This window comes from Schistocerca piceifrons, chromosome 8 (assembly GCF_021461385.2).
Source record: "Schistocerca piceifrons isolate TAMUIC-IGC-003096 chromosome 8, iqSchPice1.1, whole genome shotgun sequence".
Classification (NCBI taxonomy): Eukaryota; Metazoa; Arthropoda; class Insecta; order Orthoptera; family Acrididae; genus Schistocerca; species Schistocerca piceifrons.
This window is the reverse complement of record NC_060145.1, coordinates 109,846,936-109,866,618: the sequence shown is the minus strand read 5'-3', so window position 1 is coordinate 109,866,618 and position 19,683 is coordinate 109,846,936. Positions and strand designations below refer to the sequence as shown.

General features: G+C 40.5%; 1 protein-coding gene across 3 annotated transcripts in view; it reads left to right on the top strand.

Annotated features, from left to right (window-relative positions):
• Window positions 1-14,725: 14,725 nt before the first annotated feature.
• LOC124711984 (integrator complex subunit 10) overlaps window positions 14,726-19,683 on the top strand; it is a 134,437-nt gene continuing 129,479 nt past the window's right edge. For 2 of the 3 annotated variants that reach the window (XR_007005554.1, XM_047242268.1), the window contains exon 1: window positions 14,726-14,951. Coding sequence is in view for 1 of the 3 variants with exons in the window: in XM_047242268.1 (XP_047098224.1) it covers window positions 14,802-14,951 (150 nt within the window). In the remaining 2 variants the exon portion in view is untranslated. Of the gene's footprint in view, window positions 14,952-15,328; window positions 15,366-19,683 lie in introns of those variants that run through there. The other variant, XM_047242269.1, reaches the window with a different exon arrangement.

Below are 19,683 nucleotides of genomic sequence, written 5' to 3'. Positions count from 1 at the left end.
GCTTCTAAATCCTTACATCTGTCCTCTAGTCATCCCTGTTTAACCATTTTGCACTTCCTGTCGATCACATTTTTGTGACGTTTGTATTTCTTTTCGCTTGCTTTAGCCATGTGGGGTAGCCATGCAGTCTGAGGCGCCTTGCCACAGCCTGTGCAGCTCCTCCCATTGGAGGTTAGAGTCCCCTGTCGGACATGGATGTGTGTGAGGTCCTTAGTGTAAGTTAGTTTAAGTTGGATTAAATAGTCTGTAAGCTTAGGGGCCGATGACCTCAGCAGTTTGGTCCCATAAGACCTTACCAGAAATTTCCAAATTTCCAATTTTGCATTCTTTATTTACTGCATTTTATATTTTTTCCTTTCATCAATTACATTCAATATCTCTTGTATTAGCCACGGATTTATACTAGCCCTCGTCTTTTTACCTACTTGATCTTCTGCTGCTTTCACTTCTTCATCTCTCAAAACTTCTCATTCTTCTTTTAATGTATTTCTTTCCCTGTTCTTGTCAATCATTCCCTAATGCTCTCTCTGAAACTCTGTACCACCTCTGGCTCTTTAATTTTACCCAGATCCCATCTCCTTAAATTCCTACCTTTTTGCACTTTCCTCAGTTTTAATCTGCAGTTCATAACCAATGAATTGTGGTCAGAGTCCACATCCGCTCCCAGAAAGGTCTTACAATTTAAAACCTGGTTCCTAAATCTCTGTCTCACCATTATATAATGTATCTGAGACCTTCCAATGTATCCAGGTCTCTTCCACGTATACAACCTTCTTTCATGATTCTTGAACCAAGTGTTAACTATGATTAAGTTACACTCTGTACAAAGTTTTACCACTCGGCTTCCTCTTTCATTCCTTGCCCCCAGTCCATATTCACCTACAGCTTTTCCTTCTCTTCCATTTCCTACTATCGAATTTCAGTCCCAGATGACTATTCATTTTTCGTCTCCCTTAATTATGTGAATAATTTCTTTTATCACATCATACATTTCTTCAATCTCTTCATCATCTGCAGAGCTGGTTGGCATATATACTTGTTGTTGTTGTTGTTGTGGTCTTCAGTCCTGAGACTGGTTTGATGCAGCTCTCCATGCTACTCTATCCTGTGCAAGCTTTTTCATCTCCCAGTACCTACTGCAACCTACATCCTTCTGAATCTGCTTAGTGTATTCATCTCTTGGTCTCCCTCTACGATTTTTACCCTCCACGCTGCCCTCCAATACTAAATTGGTGATCCCTTGATGCCTCAGAACATGTCCTACCAACCGATCCCTTCTTCTGGTCAAGTTGTGCCACAAACTTCTCTTCTCCCCAATCCTATTCAATACTTCCTCATTAGTTATGTGATCTACCCATCTAATCTTCAGCATTCTTCTGTAGCACCACATTTCGAAAGCTTCTATTCTCTTCTTGTCCAAACTATTTATCGTCCATGTTTCACTTCCATACATGGCTACACTCCATACGAATACTTTCAGAAATGACTTCCTGACACTTAAATCTATACTGGATGTTAACAAATTTCTCTTCTTCAGAAACGCTTTCCTTGCCATTGCCAGCCTACATTTTATATCCTCTCTACTTCGACCATCATCAGTTATTTTGCTCCCCAAATAGCAAAACTCCTTTACTACTTTAAGTGCCTCATTTCCTAATCTAATTCCCTCAGCATCACCCGACTTAATTAGACTACATTCCATTATCCTTGTTTTGCTTTTGTTGATGTTCATCTTATATCCTCCTTTCAAGACACTGTCCATTCCATTCAACTGCTCTTCCAAGTCCTTTGCTGTCTCTGACAGAATTACAATGTCATCGGCGAACCTCAAAGTTTTTATTTCTTCTCCATGAATTTTAATACCTACTCCGAATTTTTCTTTTGTTTCCTTTACTGCTTGCTCAATATACAGATTGAACAACATCGGGGAGAGGCTACAACCCTGTCTTACTCCCTTCCCAACCACTGCTTCCCTTTCATGTCCCTCGACTCTTATAACTGCCATCTGGTTTCTGTACAAATTGTAAATAGCCTTTCGCTCCCTGTATTTTACCCCTGCCACCTTTAGAATTTGAAAGAGAGTATTCCAGTCAACATTGTCAAAAGCTTTCTCTAAGTCTACAAATGCTAGAAACGTCGGTTTGCCTTTCCTTAATCTTTCTTCTAAGATAAGTCGTAAGGTCAGTATTGCCTCACGTGTTCCAGTGTTTCTACGGAATCCAAACTGATCTTCCCCGAGGTTGGCTTCTACTAGTTTTTCCATTCGTCTGTAAAGAATTCGTGTTAGTATTTTGCAACTGTGACTTATTAAGCTGATAGTTCGGTAATTTTCACATCTGTCAACACCTGCTTTCTTTAGGATTGGAATTATTATATTCTTCTTGAAGTCTGAGGGTATTTCGCCTGTTTCATACATCTTGCTCACCAGATGGTAGAGTTTTGTCAAGACTGGCTCTCCCACGGCCGTCAGTAGTTCCAATGGAATGTTGTCTACTCTGGGGGCCTTGTTTCGACTCAGGGCTTTCAGTGCTCTGTCAAACTCCTCACGCAGTATCATATCTCCCTTTTCATCTTCATCTACATCCTCTTCCATTTCCATAATATTGTCCTCAAGTACATCGCCCTTGTATAGACCCTCTATATACTCCTTCCACCTTTCTGCTTTCCCTTCTTTGCTTAGAACTGGGTTTCCATCTGAGGTCTTGATATTCATACAAGTCGTTCTCTTATCTCCAAAGGTCTCTTTAATTTTCCTGTAGGCGGTATCTATCTTACCCCTAGTGAGATAGGCCTCTACATCCTTACATTTGTCCTCTAGCCATCCCTGCTTAGCCATTTTGCACTTCCTGTCGATCTCATTTTTGAGACGTTTGTATTCCTTTTTGCCTGTTTCACTTACTGCATTTTTATATTTTCTCCTTTCATCAATTAAATTCAATATTTCTTCTGTTACCCAAGGATTTCTACTAGCCCTCGTCTTTTTACCTACTTGATCGTCTGCTGCCTTCACTACTTCATCCCTCAAAGCTACCCATTCTTCTTCTACTGTATTTATTTCCCCCATTCCTGTCAATTGCTCCCTTATGCTCTCCCTGAATCTCTGTACAACCTCTGGTTCTTTTAGTTTATCCAGGTCCCATTTCCTTAAATTCCCACCTTTTTGCAGTTTCTTCAGTTTTAATCTACAGGTCATAACCAATAGATTGTGGTCAGAGTCCACATCTGCCCCTGGAAATGTCTTACAATTTAAAACCTGGTTCCTAAATCTCTGGCTTACCTTTATATAATCTATCTGATACCTTTTAGTATCGCCAGGGTTCTTCCATGTATACAACCTTCTTTCATGATTCTTAAACCAAGTGTTAGTTATGATTATGTTGTGCTCTGTGCAAAATTCGACCAGGCGGCTTCCTCTTTCATTTCTGTCCCCCAATCCATATTCACCTACTATGTTTCCTTCTCTCCCTTTTCCTACACTCGAATTCCAGTCACCCATGACTATTAAATTTTCGTCTCCCTTCACAATCTGAATAATTTCTTTTATTTCATCATACATTTCTTCAATTTCTTCATCATCTGCAGAGCTAGTTGGTATATAAACTTGTACTACTGTAGTAGGCGTGGGCTTTGTATCTATCTTGGCCACAATAATGCGTTCACTATGCTGTTTGTAGTAGCTTACCCGCATTCCTATTTTCCTATTCATTATTAAACCTACTCCTGCATTACCCCTATTTGATTTTGTGTTTATAACCCTGTAGTCACCTGACCAGAAGTCTTGTTCCTCCTGTCACCGAACTTCACTAATTCCCACTATATCTAACTTCAACCTATCCATTTCCCTTTTTAAATTTTCTAACCTACCTGCCCGATTAAGGGATCTGACATTCCACGCTCCGATCCGTAGAACGCCAGTTTTCTTTCTCCTGATAACGACATCCTCTTGAGTAGTCCCCGCCCGGAGATCCGAATGGGGGACTATTTTACCTCCGGAATATTTTACCCAAGAGGACGCCATCATCATGTAATCATACAGTAAAGCTGCATGCCCTCGGGAAAAATTACGGCTGTAGTTTCCCCTTGCTTTCAGCCGTTCGCAGTACCACAACAGCAAGGCCGTTTTGGTTATTGTTACAAGGCCAGATCAGTCAATCATCCAGACTGTTGCCCTTGCAACTACTGAGAAGGCTGCTGCCCCTCTTCAGGAACCACACGTTTGTCTGGCCTCTCAACAGATACCCCTCCGTTGTGGTTGCACCTACGGTACGGCTATCTGTATCGCTGAGGCACGCAAGCCTCCCCACCAACGGCAAGGTCCATGGTTCATGGGTGGGGTATATACTTGTACTACTGTGGTATTCTTGTGCTTCATGTCTATGTTGGCTGCCGGCTGCTGTGACCGAGCGGTTCTAGGCGCTTGAATCTGGAAACGTGCTGGTGATATGACTGAAAGTTTGAATCCTGCTTTGAGCATGGATGTGTTTGATGTCCTTATGTTAGTTAGGTTTAAGTAGTTTTAAGTCCAGGCTACTGATGACCTCAGATGTTAAGTCCCATAGTGCCTAGAGCCATTTGAACCATTTTATATGTTGGCTACAATAATGTGTTCATTATGCTGTTCATAGTAGCTTGTCCATGTTCCTGTTTTTTATTCGTTATTAAACCTACCCCTGCATTGACTTTGTATTTATAACCCTGTATTGACCTATCCAAAAAAAAACGTTTTCCTCCTTCCACCGAACTTAACTAATTCCCACTATATCTAACTTTAACCTATCCATTTCCCTTTTTAAATTTTCTAACCTACCTGCCTAATTAAGGGATCTGATATTCCATGCTCCAATCAGTAGAATGCCACCTCCCTTTCTCCTGATAATGACACCCTCCTGAGTAGTCACTGCCTGGAGATCCGAATGTGGGCCTGTTTTACCTCTGAAATGTTTTACACCCAGAGGACGCCATCATCATTTAACCATACAGTAAAGCTGCATGCCCTCAGGGAAAATTACGGCTGTAGTTTCCCCTTGTTTATTGCCGTTCTCAGAACCAGCACAGCAAGGCTGTTTTGGTTAAAGCCAGATCAGTCAATCATCCAGAGTGTTGCCCCTGCAACTACTGAATTGGCTGCTGCCCCTCTTCAGGAACCACACGTTTGCCTAGCCTCTCAACAGATACCCCTCCAATGTGGTTGCACCTGCAGTATTCTATCGGTATAACTGAGGCACCCAAGCCTCCCCCCCAAAAGCAATGACAATGGTTCAAGGGGGGTGAGAGGGTGGGTTATACACTCCTGGAAATGGAAAAAAGAACACATTGACACCGGTGTGTCAGACCCACCATACTTGCTCCGGACACTGCGAGAGGGCTGTACAAGCAATGATCACACGCACAGCACAGCGGAAACACCAGGAACCACGGTGTTGGCCGTCGAATGGCGCTAGCTGCGCAGCATTTGTGCACCGCCGCCGTCAGTGTCAGCCAGTTTGCCGTGGCATACGGAGCTCCATCGCAGCCTTTAACACTGGTAGCATGCCGCGACAGCGTGGACGTGAACCGTATGTGCAGTTGACGGACTTTGAGCGAGGGCGTATAGTGGGCATGCGGGAGGCCGGGTGGACATACCGCCGAATTGCTCAACACGTGGGGCGTGAGGTCTCCACAGTACATCGATGTTGTCGCCAGTGGTCGGCGGAAGGTGCATGTGCCCGTCGACCTGGGACCGGACCGCAGCGACGCACGGATGCACGCCAAGACCGTAGGATCCTACGCAGTGCCATAGGGGACCGCACCGCCACTTCCCAGCAAATTAGGAACACTGTTGCTCCTGGGGTATCGGCGAGGACCATTCGCAATCGTCTCCATGAACCTGGGCTACAGTCCCGCATACCGTCAGGCCGTCTTCCGCTCACGCCCCAACATCGTGCAGCCCGCCTCCAGTGGTGTCGCGACAGGCGTGAATGGAGGGACGAATGGAGACGTGTCGTCTTCAGCGATGAGAGTCGCTTCTGCCTTGGTGCCAATGATGGTCGTATGCGTGTTTGGCGCCGTGCAGGTGAGCGCCACAATCAGGACTGCATACGACCGAGGCACACAGGGCCAACACCCGGCATCATGGTGTGGGGAGCGATCTCCTACACTGGCCGTACACCACTGGTGATCGTCGAGGGGACACTGAATAGTGCACGGTACATCCAAACCGTCATCGAACCCATCGTTCTACCATTCCTAGACCGGCAAGGGAACTTGCTGTTCCAACAGGACAATGCACGTCCGCATGTATCCCGTGCCACCCAACGTGCTCTAGAAGGTGTAAGTCAACTACCCTGGCCAGCAAGATCTCCGGATCTGTCCCCCATTGAGTATGTTTGGGACTGGATGAAGCGTCGTCTCACGCGGTCTGCACGTCCAGCACGAACGCTGGTCCAACTGAGCCGCCAGGTGGAAATGGCATGGCAAGCCGTTCCACAGGACTACATCCAGCATCTCTACGATCGTCTCCATGGGAGAATAGCAGCCTGCATTGCTGCGAAAGGTGGATATACACTGTACTAGTGCCGACATTGTGCATGCTCTGTTGCCTGTGTCTATGTGCCTGTGGTTCTGTCAGTGTGATCATGTGATGTATCTGACCCCAGGAATGTGTCAATAAAGTTTCCCCTTCCTGGGACAATGAATTCACGGTGTTCTTATTTCAATTTCCAGGAGTGTATATTGTAAAAGTATAAATTTTAGTAAAAGAGATAACGAAAACAAACAATTAACGACAAATAACAAAAATAACAAATAACAAAGACAGAATGAAAACTGATATCATCGATAAAAAGCTAGATAGAACGAAGTGTGTAGGATGAGCACACAGCTTTGTATTGGGAGGAAAAGACCTTTGTGGTCACATGATCAACAGCAGATGATGATGTCAGCTGTCAAAACTTTCTTCTTAAGAAACCCTGACGATGCCATGACATGACATGATGTGACTTGATATGAGGTGTGGATGCTGCCATTTGAAATGCATTGCAAAATGTTTTGCTATAACCTGATGTGACATTATGAGGCAGTCTGTGTGAACTGACCTTGAAATATTCAGACACTACAACAGTGTCAAAATTGCTTTTACAATGTTACTTATAATCTGTCTTGATTCCAAAAATGTTTATTCACGAACCATTGTTTATTCACATAAGTAACAGTATATAACCAGTGTTTGTGGTATTCCTTCAGACATTATGTCTTTTTTTGAAAAAAATTGCCTTTATTTTTTCAGTGTATATGAAGTAATATAAAGCTACATGTTTAAATATGTGTTCGTGGCAGACTTATTTATTGTTAAGCAGCTTTCTCGATTGTGTGTCAAACTGTTTTGCAAGCATCAGTGGGCAATATTGATGTGGTTTCACTAGCTAATCTCAGTGCAAATAAGGCACTATAGAAAGCCAGATACAAGATACAAAGGAAACCTTAAAATCTTGAAGGGAAAGGGATTGAGGGAGCTACGCCTATTGCACAAAAATTTAGACTGGACTGGCAATTAAACTTAACCTTAAACAAACCAACTTTTCATTAGGGCTGATGGCAGCTCGCAACACTGTGTCCCTTTTAGTAATTTCTGATGCAAATATGTGTAACAAATGCAAAAATTGGTGCTTTAACTTTTTAAAATATTTGTAAAATGCAAATTTCTCTTTCTTTAGCGTCTAGAATGTGTGAAATTCCCTTCCTGGTGACATTTTTCGGATTCATACTCTTTTTAGTGTTGATTCTCATTGTGGTCTTTCTTCTCTAATATCCTTGCAAGCTGCAAACAGTTTGAGTCAGATAAGTGTCATTTTCTTATATATGTTGACTCCAGCGACCACGCATATGAACCACGCCACCTGTATGGGCACTTCGCGCGTAAAAACAATTAAAAATCACCTTGCAAGCCAATAATTCCCGCAAAAATACAGTGAGGAACAGGAATGCCAGTTGATATCACGTGATTTCAATTGACTTGACGTGACATGATGTGAAAGACAGCCACTAACCTCAATATTAATTGTATTGAGCTCGCTGCAGGTAATTTGTATAGACTCCGTCGTGTGGGTACTGTGACGTGGCGGAGAAGGCGAGACAAAAGCATAAAATCCCCACTATAAAATGAATGATCTCGGCGAAAATAGGTTGACTTTCAATGTTACCAGATGACATCACCGTCAAAAATAATTTCCCGAGAAGCTTGACGTGACGTGATGTTACGTGACGTGACGGTTTCTTAACGACCTATGTGAACTACGTCATTTGAAATGAGTTGTGAAATGATTTGACGTACGGTGGCAGCCATTGCGAATTGGCCTAGAGTCTAATGTTGTCTTCGCGATCTCTTATAGGAATAATATCCGTCCTCATTGAATTCTTTCAGCCTTTGGCGAAAGGAAAACAAATAATAAAAAGTAGGACTATGAAGACACTAATACATGAAATTCACTTTTATAGCAAAGAGTGAATGCTATGACACTAGGTTAACTTCTAAAGATGTACAATTCGTCACCTCCTCTTTTAACGAAAAAAAACAACAAAAAAAACGCGTATTTAAGTGTTCCCTGTGTTGATGATAATCTGTGTGTGCCATGCTATATTTTAATAAAAAACACTGGAAGTCAAGATGAATTACTGGATAAACCACATGTAAGTACAAGGAACTCATATCCACTTGCAATACGTGCGTCCTTGCAGCGAAATATTGAAGAAATCCGTTGTGAAATAGCTGCAAAAGAAAAAATAATCAACACTCTGTGTGATGACATAATTAAGCTGCAAAAGAAATTGATTTATTTGGAATCTTAAAACTCTGCAAATATTTTGCAAGCTTTACCGGTAACAAGCGAGAGTTATTATGACGATCATTTTATGCCTAAAAAGTTCACTCGCCCATTTCAAAGTGAAACAGTGTTTCAAATTACCGATACACCAATAAACATTCACAATGATTTAGAGACTATCAAAAGTGCAGAAGATAAGTGTGCAAATGAAACTGCAAACACAATAGAGTCAACAGAAGTGTCAAGAATGATAGGAAAGCAATCTTTTAATGTAAATATTCACTCAGATAGTCATGGACGCGTAGTCGCGAAAGTTCTGCGTTGGGATTATGATGTTAACTCTTGTAGCTATGTTAAACCTGGAGCACCTATTTGCGAAGTCACAAATTATATAAAAGCTGGAACTTCACGAAATGCAAATGAGTTTACAGTAAAAATGGGTGGTGCCAATGATGTCTACAAGAATTAATTATCTTGTGCTTTTCTAAACTTATAGTTAGTGTTGGAATCTAATACAAAAAGCAAGCTCATTATCACTGGAATACCTCACAGACACGACCTTATAAATGACTCGTGTGTTAATAAAGAAATCAATGAAGCCAACATACAGTTTGAGAAGCTCTGTAAAATGCATCAAAACATACAGTTCTCGCCTCTTAACTACCTGGAGAGAAAATCCTTTACCAGACATGGACTGCACCTTAACGGTAAGGGCAAGAAACTTCTCAGTTATAAAATTATGGAATTGTTGGTTGCAGCTCACAGAAATAATATTAATAATGTGCTGATAGCAGGAGAACCACGTTTGCTTGCCAGCCACATACAATAGCTCATCAAACCTTACCAACTGCAGCAGCAAAACCGACACTATCTACTGATAAAACACAGATGTCACCAACTCCTTCTCTAGAAACAACAGCAATTACAGAAGAAGCTTTATTGTCACCCCAACAAACATTACAACTACTATTACCTGAGTCAGTTGTTATGGCCAGCATCACAAATGTCAGAAGCATCAGCCTCCACAACTTTGGTAGAAGAAGAAACTATAGCAATAGCAGCACTAATAGAAGACTCCTGTGCCCCACCATCAACAACTCAACAGGCCACAACCATAGTCTCCAAGGTCCCATCTCCAGCATCATCTGAAGGAGCAGAAAAAGAAGAGATGAACAACGAGACACTTTTTTCAAAGCTTCTACCGTCCACTGAAATGTCTGATTTCACCTATCCTAGAAAAAGCCATAGAAGTAGAAGACCTGCTGTTCACAAAGACTATTTTTTATGGGATTAGTGCCGCATCAAGAAACAGAGGAAAGCACAAGTCAAATCGTAAGTAATGTGTGCACAAGTAGGCCCCTTAACAGGGAACCAGTCAGTAAATCAAGTATCAATCCTGATGTATTGAGAGATTCTAATTTAACACCCATAAACTGCAACTTTACATCTGTATTGAAAGATAAATTCTGTATATTCCACCAAAATGAGCCTTAGAGGAAAATTGGAGCTTTTGGGTCTCATGTTAAATGAAAACCAACCTCACATATTGTGCTTTACAGAACACCATGTAAGGTCTGCCATGCTGATGACCCATCTGGAAGGTTATATTTCAGCTGATAGTTACTGTAGATTAAACAGAGAGAAATGTGGATCTGTAATTTATGTCAAAGAGGGTATACCTCACAAATCACTTGACTTAAGTATGCATTGTGAAGATTTTAATTTTGAAGCATGTGGATCTGAAATTTTTGCTGATAATAAGTCTGCTCCTGTAACAATTTATAGGGCTCCTGCAGGGAAAATCTGTATTTTGTTAAAACTGCTTGAATCAGTTTTGGTAAAAATATATTCAAAGGCTAAGCAGTTAGTCATTATGGGTGACTTTAATGTAAACTTCCTTACAGACAACACCAGTAGAAGAGAATTGGAACATTTATTGGAAACCTTAAATTTAACTCCAATAGTTCAATTTCCTACCCGAGTGACAGATACCAGCGTAAGCCTTATTGACAACATCTTTATTGTTAAATTTAGTAGTAGTCTTAGTACTGTATGTCAAATTCTTAATGGTCTGTCAGACCATGATGGGCAGTTGCTTACTCTTAATGACTTATGTTCTGGCTTTAAAAAATATAAACCAGTTTTTAGGTCCTTCAGAACAATCAACGTGGACACTTTAGAAAATTTCAATTAGCTCTTGCAGCAGACTGACTGGAGCCCAATATACAAAGAAACAAATGTTAATATTAAATTCAACCTATTCACAGATGAATTCATATCCCTCTTTGAAGCAGTATTTCACAAGAAAACTTAAAATTAACCCCCAGAATTGCAAAATCAAACCCTGGGTTACAAAAGGGATAAAAATTTCATGTAATACAAAAATGGATATATATGTTACAAAGATGTTCTGAGGATCCTGCAATAAAAGAACACTACAGATTATATTGTAAAATCCTAAAAAGAATTATAAAGTGCTCCAAAACCTTACATATTAAAAATGAAGTCGACAAAATAAAAACCATCTGGGATGTCATCAAAAGGAAGCTGGGATAAAAAGTGGAGAGTGTATCCAGCGTAGAAATAAGACAATGTGGTAATTTAATTAAAGAAATGAATGCAGTTGTAACAGTCTTAAATGAGCACTTTCTAACAGCTTCTGAAGAAACTGGTTGTAGGGGTTCTGTGAACGAGGCTAGGGACCTTCTGAAAAGATCTGGTCTGTGCAAAATTAATCAAATGCTCATAACCCCAGTTACAGTCAGTGAAGTGAAAAGGATCATCACTAAAATGCGAACCAAAATGTCATCTGGCTTTGGTAATATCTCCACTAAGGTACTTAAACATTGTCATAATGCCATTTGTGTAATACTTTGCCATATATTTAATAAATCCCTTCAACAAGGTATTGTCCATGATAGAATGAAGTATGCCGATGTGAAACCATTGTTCAAGAATGGGGAAAAACTGATGCTTCTAACTACCGCCCTATATCCCTTTTAACATGCTTCTCCAAAGTTCTAGAGAAACTGATGCATAGGAGAATTGTAGAACACCTGAATTTCCACAAGGCTCTTAGTCAGTGCCAATTTGATTTCCAATCAGGCCTGTCAACTGATGATGCCATACTCTCCTTTACTAATAATATTCTAGAAGCACTGAACAATAAATTGGCTTCAGTTGGTATTTTTTACGACTTAACCAAAGCCTTTGACTGTGTGAGCCATGAAACCCTCGTTTCAAAAGCATTCTATTGTGATTTAACTGACACAGTGGGAATGTGGCTCAGATCATACCTGACTGAAAGAAAGCAGAGGGTATTGCTGAATCATGAAGGTGGCTCAATAGTGTCATCTGGCTGGTGAACAGTTAGTGTAGGCCTGCCGCAAGGTTCGGTGCTTGGCCCTTTGCTCTTTCTTATTTTTATTAATGACCTTCCTCACTGTTCTAAGGCTACCATCAAATTTACTCTCTTCACAGATGATACATCCCTTGTAATTGAAAAAACACCTGAAAATGATATCGCATCATCTGCCAACTTGGTGTTCCACGACCTCCATAAGTGGTTCAGATGGAACGGCCTAACTTTAAGTCTAAAAAAAAAATTATACATTTCCATGGGTCTCACAAAGCTCAGGATGACATAAGTTTAAGCTGTAATGATCAAGATACACATCAAGTTTTTTCAACAAAATTGTTAGGCCTCCACAATGACAATAAATTAAATTGGTCTTGCCATATTTTGGACTTGAGAAAAAGACTTAGTTCAGCAACTTATGTTCTATAGCAACAACTGCTAATAGTGATGCTGTTAAGGCTGCTTATTTTGGCTACTTCCATTCATTGTTATCCTATGGCTTAATATTCAGGGGTAACCAACCAATGCCAAATAAAGTATTTGTAACTCAGAAAAGAGCAATTCGAATTATAAGTGGAGTTAACAGGAATCATTCATGCAGAAATCTTTTTAAAACACACAAATACAACAATGACCTCACAATATATCTTATCCCTTATGTGTTTTTCAGCTAAGAACCTACACATGTACAAAACCAATACTTATTATCATGACTATGACACAAGATCAAAACATGACTTTCATGTTGACAGAAAAAAACTTGAGTCTGATAGAAAAGGGAGTATACTACTCAAGCATAAAGGTGTTTAATGCACTCCCATCTGACATAAAAAATCTTACCAGTGAAATGCCAAAATTTAAGAGTAAATTGAAGGAATATTTTCTGGGAAAAGCGTTTTACTCTCTTTATCAATTCTTTAATGCAACATTGTAACTTAGATGTAATACTTTACTTGTAATATTTGCTATTGCCACTTTGTAACTTAATACATCTTACACTAGTATGGGAATTCGTGTTCAGGCAATTGGCACTATCAAATTTCTGCTAATGCATAGTTTGTAATATGGAAAATTATTATTTATTATTTTATAGTTTTCTACCTCTGTTTTACGATAGAAAATGCTTAAGCCTGTAACTGTTAACATATTTTGTTTCTTATACACCAATTGCAATTTACATTTGTTAGCATATACAAGTAGGCTACTGTGCTAATTTATATTGTGACTCGTTCCAGATCCATACAATTCTTTTGTATACCGGATCTATGGAACACGAATAAATAAATAAATAAATAAGTAAATGTTAGTTGGCGACACCAACGTCCACTCATTAACATCAACAGCAAAATTTCGTTCCTGTGTAACTTTGACGTTGCAGTCCCATTTCGCTCCATAGCAATCCGTTGACAGCCTGCTGACAGCAACATCTGTCACTGCATAGCGCAAATGGCTGTGACCGATTACGTGCGATTTCTTTCTGTCGCCAACCTTTTGCTGGCGTGGGTGCTTGCCCAGATAGCCGGCTTGAAAAGCCAATTATCTCAGCACCACTGCCACAGGCGCCATGGCGACCTTGGGACCAGGGGACCCAGGGGGGGGGGGGGGGGAGATCGAGTGTATGGTCAACATGAACCATGACGCACGTACGGCCGCACATGTGCGTCGATTTGTTGACCATACACTCGATCTCCCCCCCCCCCCCCTCCCCCTGGGTCCCCTGGTCACAAGGTCGCCATGGCGCCTGTGGCTGTGGTGTTGAGATAGTTGGCTTTTCAAGCCGGCTATCTGGGCAAGCACCCACGCCAGCAAAAGGTTGGCGACAGAAAGAAATAGCGTGTAATCGGTCACAGCCATTTGCACCATGCAAGGGGTATGTTAGGGTTTTAGTAACCATGTCTTCTGACAACTTACAGAACACTGCGTCTACCTCTGACCTCGCCGAAGCTGCATTTAGTGAATTTTTCGTAAGTACACTACGAAATGCTTTCTACTTTGTACAAATTGAGCGTATTTGTAATAATAGGACACCTGGACAATGCTCTCCATACAATTGACTTAAATATTCCGGATCTGTTGAAAGACGATATTATTTTACATTTTAGAAATGAAAAAATCCGTTATATTCTTTCACGTTATCGTTTATCACCAGATTATATTTTTCACAACTCAGAAAATGTACCTATGTTGCGAGAAATTGTAATAGAAGCTTCTATGTTTGGAAGAAAATTTCGTAATTCAGAAAGGAAACCTTGGAATGAATTATGTGTATTAGCAATGAGTGATATGGAGCCTTTCAATTTCTTTAACAGCGTTTTCAAAATAAGTGTGCAGTATTATTGTATTAAGATCAATCATTCATACTTGAAGAATTCAAGATGGAGAATAAATATTTGCAAGCGGTGTGTAAATATTGCTGACTGTTTTTAAGTTCTATCACACTCTAGACCACAGTAGACTGTGCTCTAGACTGTGGTTCCACACCACAGTCTTGTCAAGTATGCATCGATCACAATGTGGCATCGATCTTTAATTTCAGATGTGGCATCAGTTAACTCTGAAAGTTTTGTCATACGTCATAGATATTATGTGAGTGAGTTTGTAAATAGAAAACACATGTGCGTGTGTTTATTCGTACAAAAACAAACATGCCGACAATGGTATTAGTGCCAGAAAAGCTTTCGGATGAAGAATATCTGGTTGAGAGAGCCAAAGAATCGTTGAGTTTTAATCGATATGAAGCGAAGTCATGGATGATAACGGCAAAAACATTATTCCCAGATAATTTTGGTGTTCAGGTAACTGTTAAATTTAATAGTTTGCAGTTTAATTCATTTGCGCTTAACATTTCTTCACAGTCAAACGTTGTAGGAGAAACAATTGTACTTATATATGTAGATGCTATTCTTAGCACGAAGTGCTACCCATTCTTGCTCGCTACTAAATTAAACGCACTAAGACTTTCTCTTGTATAAATAAGAGATCTTAGAAAAAAAAAGAAACAACCCATTTCAACATGAAACACACATTTTATGACACCAAAGTGACAATCTTGGGTTTTCCATGACTTCGTCAGTGCACAGACTAGCTGATCTTAATTTTAAATATGCTGATTGGCTGATGGGAATACCGAAGTTAGTGGTGGTACCATACGTCGGCTTTTACCCGTGACTTCATGAAGATAGCGTACAGACTAATGAGTAACGAAGGAGGTGTATTTGTCTTAGTAGATAAGAAACTCAAATCTATTGAGATAGAATTTGACACAACATGCGAAATTTTTTGGACAAGACTTAGTATCATGATTGGGTATAAAATTGTAATTCGATCCTTCTATTGACTGCCAGGGTCACCTTTTGATACAACCGAAAAGTTTCAAGAAAACCTAAGTTTACTAGTATGCAAGTTCCCCAGTTATACTATAATTATCAGAAGAGACTTAAGTTGTCCAACGAACAAATGGGATAATTACAGCTTTGTTAGTGTTGGGTGAGAGAAGACATCCTTTGAAACATTACAAAATGCCTTCTATCCCTAGAACAGGTGGTCACTGTCGAGGAATGGGGCAATCTTTACCAACAGCGCCTTGATGAACTTGTGGATAGCATGCCACGACGATTACAGGCATGCATCAATTGCAAGAGGACATGCTACTGGGTATTAGGGGTACTAGTGTGTACAGCAATCTGGGCCACCACCTCTGAAGGTCTCACTATATTGTGGTACAACATGCAATGTGTGGCTTTCATGAACAATAAAAAGGGCAGAAATGATGTTTATGTTGATATCTATTCCAATTTTATGTACAGTTTCCGGAACTCTTGGAAACGAGGCAATGCAAAACTTTTTTTGGTGTATGTGTGTATATACACACAAATTTTCCCCAAAAGTCTCACTGCTATCAATTTCAGGTTTCAACCAGCTATCTGTACCTAGTATCAGCTAAGCTTCACTGCTTTTCATGAGTGCTCCAAACTCTTTCACTTTGTTGTGAATGCGTCAGCAATTTACCATTACGATTTAAATACTCTCACCTGTGGGAGGCATTTATTTCAATCATACACTGATCCTTATGGGTTTCTACAGCTATAATTATCTGGATTGGATGGAGAGTTGCCTAATCTAAAAAGCCCTTGTGTGCACCTCACATACAGTCAGCTATCTGTGTAGCAGCTTCTGATGTGTAGTGCTTACTTGACCTATTTAGGGTGACCCTACAGTTCTCAACCATATGGCACAAGTTCAGGAAGTGGCAGCCAAGCTTGTCAGAGAACCTTTGAAATATCTGGTTTAGCCCTTTCACTCAACACAGAACTAAAGGGCCACGATCAGTTCTGGGGACAATGCTGCAAATTCTGAGCTTCATTGAAACTCCACGCACAAGGCTGATCTTCTCAATTCATTTCTATAATAGTAGGGAAATGCAGTCAATCTACAAAGGGGACCGTACAAAACACGGGTGCAACTTGTACTAGAATATTGCTCAGTTGTGTGGAACGCATACCAAATAGGATTAACAGGAGTTTTTGAATGGATAGAAAGAACGGAAGCACAAATGGTCGCAGGTCTATTAGACCCATGGGAGAGCGTCACAAAGATACTAGAAGAACTGAACTGGTAGACACTGGAAGATAACCGAGCGAGGTGGCGCAGTGGTTAGCACACTGGACTCGCATTCGGGAGGACGACAGTTCAATCTCGCGTACGGCCATCCTGATTTAGGTTTTCCGTGATTTCCCTAAATCGCTCCAGGCAAATGCCGGGATGGTTCCTCTGAAAGGGCACGGCCGACTTCCTTCCCCGTTCTTCCCTGATCCGACGAGACCGATGACCTCGCAGTTTGGTCTCTTCCCACAAACAACCCAACCCAACACTGGAAGATAAATGCAAACTATCCCATGGAAACCTGCTTAGAAAGTTTCAAGAAGCAACTTTAAGTGGTGAATTTGGGAATATGTTACAACCCCCTACATATTACTCCTATAGGGATTACAAAGACAAGATTTAGTCTAAGTACAGCATGCTCAGAGGCATTTAAGCAATCATTCTTTCCATGTGGGAATGGAATGATAGAAAGCGATAATAATTAGTACACTGGGACATACTCCCTGCCATGCTCTCCACAGTGGTTTCAGGGTATAGATGTAGATACTCCTACTCTCTTTCTCTCTCTCTCTCTCTCTCTCTCTCTCTCTCTAAAAAATCAAAATAACTGTTAATGAAAACACAACCACATGTATTTGTCACTGGTTTGAAAAGAAGTGGCTTTGGTCAATTTCATATATTCCCACACTGCTGACACTCACACATTCTGCACAAGGCCATATAACTGGAGAAATTTAGTTGCAGCAATCATATCGTCACCCATAGCAGCATCTAACAATTGACTAGTAAATTTTGTCATAAACTCTGTACCTGGTACCAAATGAAAACTTAAAAAAATTTATTTAGAACCGTTAACAACACAATAAACTAGCATTTTCAAAGCTGAAAACATGTCACTGACAAGGCAAAAAACTGAACTCCCGAAACACAAAGTAACACATACACCAAGTCCAGTGCTGTATTAAAAACACCACACACAAACAATTTAGAAACATAAGCAACTGACGAATTATTTACAGACGAATGGAAAAACTGGTAGAAGCCGACCTCAGGGAAGATCAGTTTGGATCCCGTAGAAATGTTGGAACATGTAAGGCAATACTGACCCTATGACTTATCTTAGAAAATAGATTAAGAAAAGGCAAACCTACGTTTCTAGCATTTGTGGACTTAGAGAAAGCTTTTGACAAGGTTAACTGGAATACTCTCTTTCAAATCCTGAAGATGTCAGGGGTAAAATACAGGGAGTGAAAGGCTATTTACAATTTATACAGAAACCAGATGGCAGTTATGAGTTGAGGGACATCAAAGGGAAACAGTGGTTGGGAAGTGAGTGAGACAGGGTTGTAGCCTATCCCTGATGTTATTCGATCTGTATATTGAGCAAGCAGTAAAGGAAACAAAAGAAAAATTTGGAGTAGGAATTAAAGTCCATGGAGAAGAAATAAAAAGTTTGAGGTTCGCCGATGACATTGTAATTGTCAGAGACAGCAAAGGACCTGGAAGAACAGCTGAATGGAATGGACAGTGTCTTGAAAGGAGGATATAAGATGGACATCAACAAAAGCAAAACAAGGATAATGGAATGTAGTCAAATTAAATTGGGTGATGCTGCGGGAATTAGATTAGGAAATGAGATGCTTAAAGTAGTACATGAGTTTTGCTGTTTGGGGAGCAAAATAACTGAGGTAGAAGTAGAGAGGATATAAAATGTAGACTGGCAATGGCAAGGAAAGTGTTTCTGAAGAAGAGACATTTGTTAACATCGAGTATAGATTTAAGTGTAGGAAGTCATTTCTGAAAGTATTAGTATGGAGTGTAGCCTTGCATGGAAGTGAAACGTGGACGGTAAATAGTTTAGACAAGAAGAGAATAGAAGCTTTTGAAATGTGGTGCTACAGAAGAATGCTGAAGATTGGATGGGTAGATCACATAACTAATGAGGAGGTATTGAATAGAATTGGAGAGAAGAGAAATTTGTGGCACAACTTGACTAGAAGAAGGGATTGGTTGGTAGGGCATATTCTGAGGCATCAGTGGATTACCAATTTAGTATTGGAGGGCAGCGTGGATGGTAAAAATCGTAGAGGGAGACCAAGAGATGAATACACTAAACAGATTCAGAAGGCTGTAGGTTGCAGTAAGTACTGGGAGATGAAGAAGCTTGCACAGGATAGAGTAGCATGGAGAGCTGCATCAAACCAGTCTCAGGACTGAAGACCACAACAACAACAATCTGACACTAGTGTGTGCCACCACCTACTCCAACAATCCTACAGACACGATCCATTTCAAAGATGCCTCACCACAATGATGTCACATAACACAGCACAGTTACCTCATGGGCCAAAATTGGTGGGTGGTAACACAGACTTCTGTTGACCCTGTCTAACTGTCCTATTACTTTTTCTTCCATAAAAAGTTCCTTATTTTTAAATTTTTTGTGTGATTCTCAAATTCAGGATTCTGTGTGATTCCCACTGTTGCCATGTTATCATCCTTGGTGACTGAAAATTCCGCAAGCTTTCTCGTACCTCTAAAAACTCTATGCAGATAAATTGTTTCCTTAGCAGCTCCTGTTGCGGGTACCGTCTGCTACACCTGCAGATATGGCAACCTTTGCCTGTCATTGGCTGACTCAAGAGAGAGATCTGCCTGCATGAGTAACAAGGACACCAGATGTTGTCTGACCAGTTTCGTTGCACCTTTTAAAGTCTGCATCATTGTAACAATCGAATATGCCACTGCACAAGTCAGGATAATAGATTATACCTGGCTCACATGTACCTGCTGTGTTCCAGAATACTAGTTTTACTCTCACCATGTATTCTGTTGATGCTGAGTCAAGCATCAGGTACATCAGTGCTCCAACTACGTCGTAGTAAAAAGTTGATTGGATGGCCCAATGTCTTTTAATGTTAAGTA